Here is an 11,971-nt window from a genome sequence, read left to right as displayed (position 1 = left end):
CATCATGGAAGATTAATTGCTATAGCTCTATGGGCATGACTCGAATCACTGGCTTTTGAATGATTCAAGATTAAGTTGTAGGGATAACTTCTGTAAGTGGTGCTTAAATTGAATTGGAATTTCTAAGTATTAGGATTAGTGGACTTGTTATATTGGGCGGTCGGGTGTGAGTTGGAAATTTTGAGCGACTCACCATATGGTTTTTGAATAGTGCAAGTGTAGGTTGCAGGGATACATTGCCTGTATTTGAGTGCCTTGTCACCATGGAGGTGTGGATGGTAGGTGTGGGGGGATGTCGAAAGCTTTTTTAGTGCTGGTCCTGGAAGGTTTTTGTAGTCAATTTTATCTTAGATGGAAAAGATTAACGCCTTGTTTTTTCGCCTTTCTTCTTTTGGGCTTTGAATTGATTGACCGATGACAATCTTAAGCCGAAAAGGTGGTACAGGTAAAGGAGGGTTAAGGTGAATTCATTATGGGTTTCATGGCAATGGAAGGCATTGCACATGCAAGAAGTTCATTTGTTCATAAGTGGATCTGGAAGTCAGTACCTTCTTTTAAATATAAAATGCATGTTCTGTAAGTAGTGACAATGGTATGTGTTTCAGCTTACGTAGGGAGAGCGTCTTAATCTTGTATGAGCTTCATTTCATCATGACTGTTTGTGGATTGAAACTTATTGATTTTGATGCTGTTGTTTTGGCTGGGGTACTTTTTAGAAGTATTTGGATGAGTTTTTCACACCTAAGGATTCCTATCCTTTCAAATATTGCGCGTAAAACTTATTCACCTCCTCAACTAATTAGTATTGGCTATGGCTTTCATGAAACAAACCAGTGTGTAAATCTTTGTCCATCTCATTAACATGTAACTTATTTATGTTGTCTTGTGCAAAAAAATGTAACTTATATTAGCCCTCATATTACTAACTTTGTGTACTATGATGTCTTTGACCCTCTTCGTCTATGCAGGGGGTGTAATTATTTTGTGTGGAGTTAAAACTATGTTTTTGAGCTTGGTTGATAAGCCCAATGTGTTTATATTGCACAAAAGAGAAGGAAAAAAATATGTTTAGATACTTTATGTTGTTTGTTCGATTATTTTAAACACCAAACACTCACAAGTTTTAATTTAGCTGACCACAAGCTTAACTTATGACCTTAGAACTTTTATAATCTAGAAAACCTCAAGAGCCAGTTGGCCCCTTGCGCACGATTCAAGCACGGTGGATAATAAGCCTCTCTATCCTTCTCCACTTAAATACCAAGCTTTTGTTTGGGACAAGGTTGAACTCATGACACGTGCCTAGTCCAGACATCCCTCTCTTACCCCACTAGACCAAAGCCCTGGTGGCCTCAAGGACCTTAGAAATTTCTTTATAAGTCACCAAATTGCTTGCCAAACATAGTTCTCTTGAATAGCAGATACTCAACCTTGTCCGCCAGTTTGGTCATGCATCAACCAATTAATATAGCTCAGTCTGTCATTGTCAGTGAAAGCTGAGCTTTGCTTTATGTTAGAATGTGCATCTGTAGAATGCTGTATAGTTTGCTTGGCTTTGTATCTAGTTTTCTTGGTCGTGTCAGTTGTGATATTGGGTAATTTCATGCCCTGCACTTCATGTATATGTATTAAAAAAAATTGCAATTTCTGAAACCTAAGCTCAAGTCTTAATTTCTATCAACTGAGTATTCCTGATATGTGCTTTGAGATCTCATGGACTTTTTTAACTCCCTGTTCGTGCAGTGAAAGCTTGTACGAGGATGAAGAGTTTGATCAAAGACAACTAGCTGCATTAGTTGCTTCAAAGGTTACATTTTTGTTTTCCAACCAATTCATTCCCATCTCATGTGGGAGACAGTTTATTATGGCAGGAACTAATTTTCTTATCAGCAGTCCTCTCTAACTTTTGTTTATTTCCTCAGGTTTTCTATCATTTGGGTGAACATAACGACTCATTATCCTATGCCCTTGGAGCTGGCCCTCTCTTTGATGTTTCTGAGGATACTGACTATGTTCATACAGTTCTCGGTATAAATTTCATATCATATTGTTCAGACCTTATAAATACAAAAAATCATGTTGTTCTGATGAATTTGTATCTTCCAAATTTTCTTTCTCAACTTTCATTTATTGCTTTTGATTTGCATCTTTCAACACTTCTTCCTCAAGATCTATATTTTTGCAATTGCTATTGCAGATGATTTTTGTTGCATCCCCTTCTAGCTTGTATTGTGTTCTTTCTGTAGTGTCTTGGTCCATAGTAGTGAATTGTTGTGTCATACCTGACATCACTAGGTTGACACATCAATGCTTTATCGGGAAGTAAGAAGTAAAATAGCTAGACCGGTTCATGTGATAAGTGTTGGTCGAACTTTGAAATAGACACTCATTCTCGCATAGTTGTTTTAAGTACTATAATATGTCAACTGTTTTAGCTGTCCGTTTTGTTTGTCAACTGTTGACTCGTATTGTTGGATTTGCAATATCTTTCCTTTCAGCTAAAGCCCTGGATGAGTATGCAAGCCATAAGACTAAGGCAGCTGAGTCAAATGATGAAGCCACAAAGGTGGACCCCAGGCTGGAGGCTATTGTGGAGAGAATGCTTGATAAGTACGTATATTTCATCTTCTGTTGTGGACGAATAAGAATGTGGACATCTAATCCTCACATTATTTTTCTGGGGTTTCCATTCTGGTTAACAATTGCCTTGTTTCTTACTTAGGTGTATAGTGGATGGCAAATATCAGCAAGCTATTGGCATGGCCATTGAATGCCGAAGGCTGGATAAGGTTGCCGAAGCAATTGTTAGCAGTGATAACGTTGATGCCACTCTAGCATATTGCAGTAATGTTTCCCATAACTTTGTCAATCGTAGAGAATATCGAAGTGAGGTAGTCTTATTCTGTCTGCACCCTATGTAACATACTTGATTTCAAGCTCCCCCACCCCCACTCCCACCCCAAATCCGTGTGCTCTAATTTATGTGATCTTCTTGCTAGGTTTAGTTATTGCATTGACTGCTTGTATTCTCCTCATAGAGATATAAGTCTCTGTCTGTCGCCATGTTTTTTTTTGTAAATTTGTTCATTGAGGTAAGGCATATACTGTGAGTTCCCCCTAGAAAATTAATCATATGCCACCAAAAGTTTCCCTTTGAGTGTTACCTTCTTCCAGTGTCTCCTCATCAGCGTCATCGGTCATCCCACTATCATCTACAGTGGGGAAAATAGAAATAGAGAGAGAAAAAAGGATTCGGTTTGAACATTATGAGTTCGAGTTCGGAATTCTACCACAACCCATCCGATTAACTTTGTTCAAAATCTAATGTTCACACTTATTTAGTGAGTTTGTTAACACATCAAGGTCTGAGCGAAATTTGCTGGGTTTGGGTGAACCCATATCTTATGCACTACATCTGCCTGTGATATTATCCTTATTGTTTTGCTTTCTTTCTTTCTTGATAGATGTAGGACGACTTCTTTAATACATTTTGGTACTTCTTTAGATATTCTTTAAGCAGATTCAGAGAAAATTTCCATTTAAATCTTGCTACTTTCTCTTACAGGTGCTTCGTCTTCTTGTCGATGTGTACGAGAAGTCACCATCTCCAAACTATTTGAGCATGTGCCAGTGGCTTATGTTTTTGGATAAACCAGAGACTGTAGCAAGCATATTGGAGAAGCTATTAAGATCAGAAAATAAAGATGATGCTCTATTGGCATTTCAAATAGCTTTTGACCTTGTAGAGAACGAGCACCAAGCTTTTCTTTTGAGGGTTAGAGACCGGCTTTCCAGCCCAAACCTACAACCTTCAGAGCCGGCACAGCCGTTACCTGCGGATTCTGATCGAGCACCGACTGAAGATGCAGAAGCTTCAGAGGATGTTCCATTGTTAGAAGAAAGTAGACCTTCAGGTGGGACGTTAACAACTGCAGATCCAAAAGAAGCTATATATGCTGAAAGGTTGGGAAAACTAAAAGGGATTCTATCAGGGGAGACCTCAATACAGCTGACCTTGCAATTCTTATACAGCCATAACAAGTAAGACAAATATATTTTACTTTTTGTTACCTAGTTGTTCAACTGATTGATGGAAAATGTGTATTCTTAGTTGTGTTAATCTTTGCGTACAGGTCAGATCTCCTTATTCTTAAAACAATAAAGCAGTCTGTTGAGATGAGAAATAGTGTGTGTCACAGTGCAACAATATATGCGAATGCGATCATGCATGCTGGAACGACTGTGGATACATTCCTTAGGGAGAACCTGGTGATTATATTTTTCCTTTTACCAGATTACCTTCTCATTTGGATTATATCTACAGCCTAAAATAATTTCTAATGGGAATCTTTTGTTTACATTATCAGGACTGGCTAAGCCGTGCAACAAATTGGGCTAAATTCAGTGCGACAGCTGGACTGGGTGTTATCCACAGTGGCCATTTGCAGCAGGGGAGATCACTTATGGCACCTTACTTGCCGCAAGGTGGAGGTGGTGGAGGTGGTAGTCCATATTCAGAAGGTGGTGCCTTGTATGCTCTTGGTTTAATTCATGCAAATCATGGGGAGGGCATCAAACAGTTTCTTCGTGATAGTCTACGTAGTACAAATGTCGAGGTACTTGTATTAGTGAACTTTATCTTTCTCATAGGCGCCTTTCTTTTTTCCGGCTATTGTTTTCATATTTTCAACTTTCTGTTGCTACAGGTTATTCAGCATGGGGCCTGCTTAGGACTTGGGTTGGCTGCTCTAGGAACCGCTGATGAAGACATTTATGATGACATTAAAAACGTGCTATATACTGACAGTGCCGTTGCTGGAGAGGCTGCTGGTATTGGTATGGGTTTATTGATGGTTGGAACTGCAAGTGAGAAGGCAGGTGAGATGCTTGCTTATGCTCACGAGACGCAACATGAGAAGATAATCAGGTAGGTTGACAGCTTTAATCCAATTGCCAAAATACAATTACTTGTATTAGCTTAGATCCTATTGTTATCTCTTAATACATGTGTACTTGAGAAGTTCTTTTTGCTGTTCTTTTTCAGGTTTTGCTTTTGTATTTTTGAAGAAGAATGATATTGTGATTAAAAGTTAAACCAATCCAAAAAAATAAAAATAAAAATAATTAAGCATTGATGAGCTATAGAAAATATTTTGCTTGAACTATAATAAGGAAATTAATTGTTTGAATAGTTTAAAAAATGATTGCAGTATCTAGAAATGAACAACTGTTATCGTGTGAAGAGATAGTTGGTATTTTGGAATTTGGATTGATTTTACTTGATAAACTACAGAATAAAATTATTTTATACTGTTTGAAGAAATGTCACCAAGTGATATAAGGAAACAAATAGGTATAATTATTATACATTTGATAGACTGAAAATTGCAATAAATATTTAAGAGCTAATTACTGAAATGTCCTTGACCGCTTGGCTCCGATACTCTCACTTCCTTATTTTATTTTCTTTGCAACAAGTCCTGAAACAAATATAAGAAAATAATGGACAGATTTTGTCCTTGTTTTAGAACTCACTGATCCATATCCTCGTGTTGGATCTTTCGACTTAAAAAGTTAAAACCTGTGTAGCATCCGTTTTCTTGTGAATGTCACATTTACTTTTAAAAAGAAAAAAACTGTGAATGTCACAGATTTACAAATGCCCATTGCAAATTAAGGCCATCTGAATTTCTGTTTCAAAAGAATGGCTGGAATGTCCATTGCAAGTTAATGGTGTTTGAATTTCTGTTTTGAAAGAAGACAGGACATGTTGATTTCTTTGTCCGTTTTCAGTTCTGAATATTTTGATAGATATTGCCTTTGATCATATGTTGTAAAATCACATATTTAGGTACTGTCACTTGTTTCAGTCCCCATGTATACATCCTCCTTTTTTTTTAACTTCTAAATTTTGTGAATATCAATTCCAAGAATTTTCAATTTCAAGGTGAAAATTCTTCAGTGTAATTTTTGTGCACTGGGAAGTTTTGATCCTTTCCCTGTTTTTGTGCTATTTTCTTTTCATGAAGGTTTATTAGCAAAAAGTAAAATTTTCAAACTAGAGGGGACATGAATATGTAATTAGTCTTGGGCATAATTACAGGATCAATAATGTGGCATAAAATAAGGATGAAAATTTCTCCATCTTACTACATGTGTAGGTTGCCTGGAACACATTTTGCTTTTAATTAGTACAGAATAATAGTCCATAGAGTACCTGGAGTTGAACATTCCTTCTGATGCTACATGCAGGGGTTTGGCACTAGGTATAGCTCTCACAGTCTACGGAAGGGAAGAAGAAGCGGATACACTGATTGAACAAATGACTAGGGATCAAGACCCTATATTGCGTTATGGCGGAATGTATGCTTTAGCATTGGCTTACAGAGGAACTGCGAATAATAAAGCTATCCGTCAGTTACTGCATTTTGCTGTATCAGATGTTAGTGACGATGTCCGCCGGACGGCAGTTTTGGCACTTGGATTTGTTATGTATTCTGAGCCAGAGCAGGTTGGTGCTTTTTCTTGTCATATTTGAGACTGTTATGCTCGTTAATCATGTGCTTCTTATCAATCTCTTGTTGTTTGTGGTCTCAGTTCAGCGGAAGTACTTTGTTTGACTATTGTCTGCAGATCTACATTTATTATCCTATTTCCTCCCCTCTGCCCTATCTCCCCCTCCCCCAAGTCTTCTTCATTCTGTTGTGTTAATAATGTTTCCTTTTCAATGAATTTGCAGATGCCTCGTATTGTATCGTTGTTATCAGAGTCTTACAATCCACATGTTCGATATGGTGCGGCTATGGCAGTAGGCATTTCTTGTGCAGGTACTGGTCTGAGTGAGGCCATCTCATTGTTGGAGCCTTTGACATCAGATGTGGTTGATTTTGTACGTCAAGGTGCTCTCATAGCGATGGCCATGGTGATGGTCCAGATAAGTGAAGCTAGTGATTCCCGCGTGGGTGCCTTCAGGTATTTCATCTGAAAATGCATGTCACATCTCTCCTTATTTTTTCATCTTTTCTGAGCTTGCTATACTTTCTTCTGTTCAGGCGACAACTGGAAAAAATTGTCCTAGATAAGCATGAAGATACCATGAGTAAAATGGGTGCAATTTTGGCCTCTGGTATTCTTGATGCTGGTGGAAGAAACGTGACAATCAAATTACTTTCAAAGACTAAACATGACAAAATTACAGCAGTCGTTGGACTAGCTGTTTTTAGTCAGTTTTGGTATTGGTATCCACTTATATATTTCGTTAGCTTAGCATTCTCACCAACAGCCTTGATTGGTCTCAATTATGACCTAAAAGTGCCAAAGTTCGAGTTTGTATCACATGCTAAGCCCTCACTATTTGAGTATCCTAAGCCAACCACTGTAGCCACCACAACTTCTGCTGTCAAACTTCCCACAGCTGTTTTATCAACATCTGCTAGGGCTAAGGCAAGGGCTAGCAAGAAAGAGGCTGAGAAAGCCATTGCCGAGAAGGCAGCTGGAACAGAGTCATCTTCTGGTGCACCAAGTTCTGGGGAGTCCATGCAGGTTCGTATACGTTTCTATGATTGTGTTTTGGATCAATGGTTTCCTTTAGTTAAGGATCGGGCCGACAGTCTGTTCTTATAATATTTGTATGGATGATCTTGCATAATTTTCTGCTTTTGTTGTGTAGTGCAAATAAAATGTATCTCTCTTTTAATGGCAGGTGGATACTCCAGCGGAGAAGAAAAATGAACCAGAGCCATCATTTGAGATGTTGACCAACCCTGCTAGGGTGGTTCCAGCTCAGGAGAAATACATAAAGTTTTTGGAAGAAAGCAGATATGTGCCAGTTAAATCATCACCTTCTGGATTTGTGCTTCTGAGAGATCTACGTCCTGATGAACCTGAAGTATTGTCCCTCACTGATGCACCCTCGTCAACTGCATCCAGCACTGGTGGTGGATCAACTGGACAACAGGCCCCGGCATCAGCAATGGCTGTTGATGAGGAGCCTCAGCCACCACCGGCATTTGAGTACACATCATGATTTATTTGTATTTTAAAAGCTTCATCAATACTTTGGTTTTCATTCCATGTTGGAAGGTGATGTTAAATGGGCAGAGGTGGAAACCTATTGATCTAATAGCACTTCTGATGATCGAGTTGAATTTTGGGATACATTGAAACGAGCCGCTTGGGTTCTGTTATTCTGCCTCTTGATTTCCAGACTTGTGCTTGTCATTGTATTTCCTATGCAAGAGGGACAAGAAAATTGGGGACTAGAAACTGCCATTGCGCGTTATCTTTGTCTGAATCTGTCCTGTCATCTCTGTCCTAGATTGTTAGATTTTTACTTTATGTTCTAATTAAGATTTTATATTGTTTGGATCTACAAAAAGAGTTCCACTGTTCTCTCCCGACTATTTATTAGTTCTACAACTTAATCTTTGCCAGTTTTAGTTTAAGCCTTGGCAATTTGTTTGATTTGATGCCGGACTGAATCTCACTGCAACCAATCGGCTAAGAATTGTTTGTTGCAAAGTTTTTGTTTTTCTGTCTGCCGCTCAACCAATTTTCATCAAACACAATTACGGAGTTTCACAGCTTTACATATGAGGATGTTTGATTGAAGCAGGCTGAATTTCTAGTTAATTGCTGTAGCAGGTTATGTTGTTTGGACTTTCCGAAAATGTTATTGGGGGCGTGTCGGATCTCCAAAAGGAGGGTGTTTTTAGAGGATCGGACATGGGTACAATAACATTCTGGAGAGTCCGGGAAACATAGATAGACTTAGACTTCCGGGCAACATAGATAGACTTAGACTTTCCGAAATGTTGTTGGGGGCGTGTCGGATCTCCAAAAGGAGGGTGTTTTTAGAGGATCGGACACGGGTACAATAACATTCTGGAGAGTCCGGGCAACATAGATAGACCGTATAAAGTTTTCACTTTTATAATGAAATGACAAGTTGCAAAATTTTCATACAAGGTCCATGTATATATATTCATCATTTAATGGAAAGTCTTAGTAGAGCGTGTAAAGCTAAAATGGGGAGATATCACATGGAATATATAACTATTGAATAAAGAAATTTCTAGTTAAATAAAGGTAGGCTGCAAAGTTGCTCACGTGCTTGATAACAACAACTGGGTATACCCAGCGTAATATACATAGTGGGGGTAGTGTAGAGAGTGTTATCAGCAACCTAGCCAGCGTAATCTCACGTAATGGGGTACTGTGTACGCACATCTTACAACTACCTCGTGGAGACAGAGAGTCTGTTTCCAAACACTCAAACCATAGAAAAGTTCAAACTTTGAAAATTTTCACTCACTTTAATTCATAAAATCATATAACAAAGTTTTAAGTATTTATTAAAGCCTCGTGCAAAGAGGTGGTAAAGTTAGTTCTGCTTGTGATTCACATCAATTAATAGGTGGGAGGTGAAAGAAAAGGGTAGTGGGTGAATTCGTGAGGCGGAAATTAATCCACAGGCTCTTCTCTTCTCTAAACTCCCTCCCCCTGTCTCATGAATATGGCAGATATACTGATGGTGTAATAAAATAATTATATATATATATATATATATATATATATATATATATATATATATAGTGGAGGTCCGACCGACTGATGTTGAAGAATCAACGGGTGAGTTGTGGTTAGGGGTGAAATGCCACTCGCACCCAAAGCTAGCTGGTTCTCCCCGAAATGCGTTGAGGCGTAGTAGTTGATTGGACATCTAGGGGTAAAGCACGATTTCGGTGCGGGTATATATATATATATAGACACACTCTTGTGTTATATCCTCTTCTCCAATAGTTACTCCGGAAATTCCCATCTTCTTATCCACAAGTAAATTCATCATCTTATTTTTTATTTTAATTTCCAATTGTCAAGATAGTTTGTTGCTGAATTTTGTCAGGTTTCTGGAGGTGGACCCAAGGATTGATAATTCACCAATGGAATGATTTTGCATGAATTTATGTACCACAAGAATTTTCGAGTCTCTTTTTCTTTCTTTCTAAAATACAATGGAGGAAAAAGAAAACAACCAGGTATATCCACACACATCTATATATATTTTGGTACTTTTTCAATGTCAACATTTTTCATAACTTGTGTCTCTTCCTTTGACATATCAATACACTTCAACTCACCATGTTGTTTCACTTTGAACATGAAATATTTCTGCAGCCTTATTTGCCTACAATTTTCCCAAGTCTTAACCATCAAAATCCAGAGATGGTTAATGAAGAAGCTATGATGGTGTCACAAAATGAAGAGAAATTTAAAGAGTTTAGTGATAAAGTAGAGAATGCTACACAAATAAGGTTTCTTATTGGTGAAAATCTTGAAAATGGCAAAGCAAATGAAAACAAGAAGAAGAGGAAAAGAAGAAGAATCAAGAGTAGTGAGGAAGTTGAGAATCAAAGAATGACACATATTGAAGTGGAGAGGAATAGAAGGAAGCAAATGAATGAGCATCTTCTTGTCTTGAGGTCTCTCATGCCAACCTCCTATGTACAAAGGGTATTAAAACTCTCTGACTTAAAAGTGTTACCCGCTCTGTTTCATTTTATATGACACTCTATACTTTTTGGTCAGTCAAAAAAAAGAACGACACCTTTCTATATAAATTTTTTTCTGATTAACTTTAATGTTTTCGTTTACCCTTAATGACATATTTTATAGCCATATAAATGTGCATGTTTAAGAGCACCAATTTAAGGGTATTTTTGACACTCTATACGCTTTTTTGGTCTTTCAAGAAAAGAATAACACCTTTCTGTATTAGAAATTTTCTGATTAACTTTAAACTTTTTATTTACCCTTAATAACATGTTCTTATAGCCATATAAATGTGCATGTTTAAAACTACAAGTTTTAAGGGTATTTTTGAAGTGTCAAAAAACTGTATTTCTTTCTTAAATTCCGTGCACAGTGCAAACACAACCATATTAGGTAGATATGACAAGAAAAAAAGCAAAATTTGACATGTTTTATTTTATTTGGAAATTTTCTAGGGAGATCAAGCTTCAATTATTGGTGGAGCAACAGAATTTTTGAGAGAATTAGAGCAACTTTTACAATGTCTTGAATCACAAAAGAGAAGGAAACTCTATGGAGATGATTCATTATTAATGGAAATTCAAAATCCACCATTCTTTGCTCCTTTGCCTCTTGCAAATGAAATATATGAAGGTGGAATTCAAGAAGAAATAGCAGAGAGCAAGTCATGTTTGGCTGATGTTGAAGTGAAACTGATAGGTTTTAATGCAATGATCAAGATATTGTCAAAAAGAAGGCCAGGACAACTCATTAGCACCATTTCTGCATTAGAAGATTTGCAGCTTAATATTATTCATACAAATATTACCACCATTGACCAAACTGTTCTATATTCTTTCAATGTTAAGGTACGTAATTATATCGAATTATGTGACCATCTTATCTAAAAGTTTGAACGGTTAAAGAGGGCACACCTTTTATTTACTTAAAAGTAATTAAGTTCTGTGAACTAACGGTATATAGACAAAATGACACTATACCATATATAATAAGTAACTCTTAATTGCAAGCTTGATATGGTATCTGAAAAATAAAACAATAATCCATTGTAGTCGATTAAATTAACAGTAATAGTGATTTTTTAAATTTTTATAGAATGTCACTGTATTATATTTCCTGATATTGTTCTGATTTTTATTTGTGCAGATTTCTGGTGAAACAAAGTTTACAGCTGATGGTATAGCAAATTTGGTACAACAAATATTCAGTTTTATTTATGCAAACAATGCCATATGAAATATACCCTAATTTACCCCGTACTCTTGTATCATAGCAATTCTTGTTTAATCTTGGATTTGAGCTGTTAATTAGTGACTTCATACATATTCTTGATCATTCAAATAAAAAATCAGCATAAATTCATGTGTATTTAATTTGTGATAAACTATAACTTTTACTGATTTTTTTATCTTTATGAGCT

General features: G+C 37.0%; 2 protein-coding genes across 4 annotated transcripts in view; both read left to right on the top strand.

Annotated features, from left to right (window-relative positions):
- LOC109234297 (26S proteasome non-ATPase regulatory subunit 1 homolog A-like) overlaps positions 1-8,466 on the top strand; it is a 9,641-nt gene extending 1,175 nt beyond the window's left edge. The window contains exons 2-13 of the mRNA XM_019400219.1: positions 1,744-1,807; positions 1,923-2,028; positions 2,499-2,610; positions 2,723-2,891; positions 3,566-4,041; positions 4,134-4,269; positions 4,368-4,616; positions 4,707-4,927; positions 6,253-6,511; positions 6,740-6,972; positions 7,053-7,542; positions 7,703-8,466. Coding sequence (XP_019255764.1) covers positions 1,744-1,807; positions 1,923-2,028; positions 2,499-2,610; positions 2,723-2,891; positions 3,566-4,041; positions 4,134-4,269; positions 4,368-4,616; positions 4,707-4,927; positions 6,253-6,511; positions 6,740-6,972; positions 7,053-7,542; positions 7,703-8,026 — 2,839 coding nt within the window. The 3' untranslated portion in view covers positions 8,027-8,466. The remainder of the gene's footprint in view (positions 1-1,743; positions 1,808-1,922; positions 2,029-2,498; positions 2,611-2,722; positions 2,892-3,565; positions 4,042-4,133; positions 4,270-4,367; positions 4,617-4,706; positions 4,928-6,252; positions 6,512-6,739; positions 6,973-7,052; positions 7,543-7,702) is intronic.
- Positions 9,616-11,919, top strand: LOC109234296 (transcription factor FAMA-like). Of its 3 annotated transcripts, XM_019400218.1 has the most exons (5): positions 9,616-9,749; positions 9,905-10,037; positions 10,177-10,512; positions 11,007-11,399; positions 11,698-11,919. In XM_019400218.1, the coding sequence occupies exons 2-5, from the start codon at positions 10,014-10,016 to the stop codon at positions 11,785-11,787; spliced, it is 843 nt and encodes a 280-aa protein (XP_019255763.1). In that variant the 5' UTR covers positions 9,616-9,749; positions 9,905-10,013; the 3' UTR covers positions 11,788-11,919. The 3 variants fall into 3 exon arrangements, with proteins under 3 accessions (XP_019255763.1, XP_019255762.1, XP_019255761.1); XM_019400217.1 differs by lacking the exon at positions 9,616-9,749 and having other exon boundaries at positions 9,791-10,037; XM_019400216.1 differs by lacking the exons at positions 9,616-9,749; positions 9,905-10,037 and having other exon boundaries at positions 10,061-10,512.

The sequence above is a fragment of the Nicotiana attenuata genome, chromosome 11, assembly GCF_001879085.1.
Source record: "Nicotiana attenuata strain UT chromosome 11, NIATTr2, whole genome shotgun sequence".
Classification (NCBI taxonomy): domain Eukaryota; kingdom Viridiplantae; phylum Streptophyta; class Magnoliopsida; order Solanales; family Solanaceae; genus Nicotiana; species Nicotiana attenuata.
The sequence above is the reverse complement of the archived record's forward strand: the minus strand, read 5'-3'. Positions and strand labels throughout refer to the sequence as shown.

Bases quoted from the DNA above. Each gene is read 5' to 3' on its own strand.
- LOC109234296 (XM_019400216.1), top strand. From the start codon at position 10,141: ATGTTGTTTCACTTTGAACATGAAATATTTCTGCAGCCTTATTTGCCT. The intron at 10,513-11,006 runs GTATTAAAACTC...GAAATTTTCTAG, and splicing joins CAACCTCCTATGTACAAAGG to GGAGATCAAGCTTCAATTAT. The intron at 11,400-11,697 runs GTACGTAATTAT...TTATTTGTGCAG, and splicing joins TATATTCTTTCAATGTTAAG to ATTTCTGGTGAAACAAAGTT.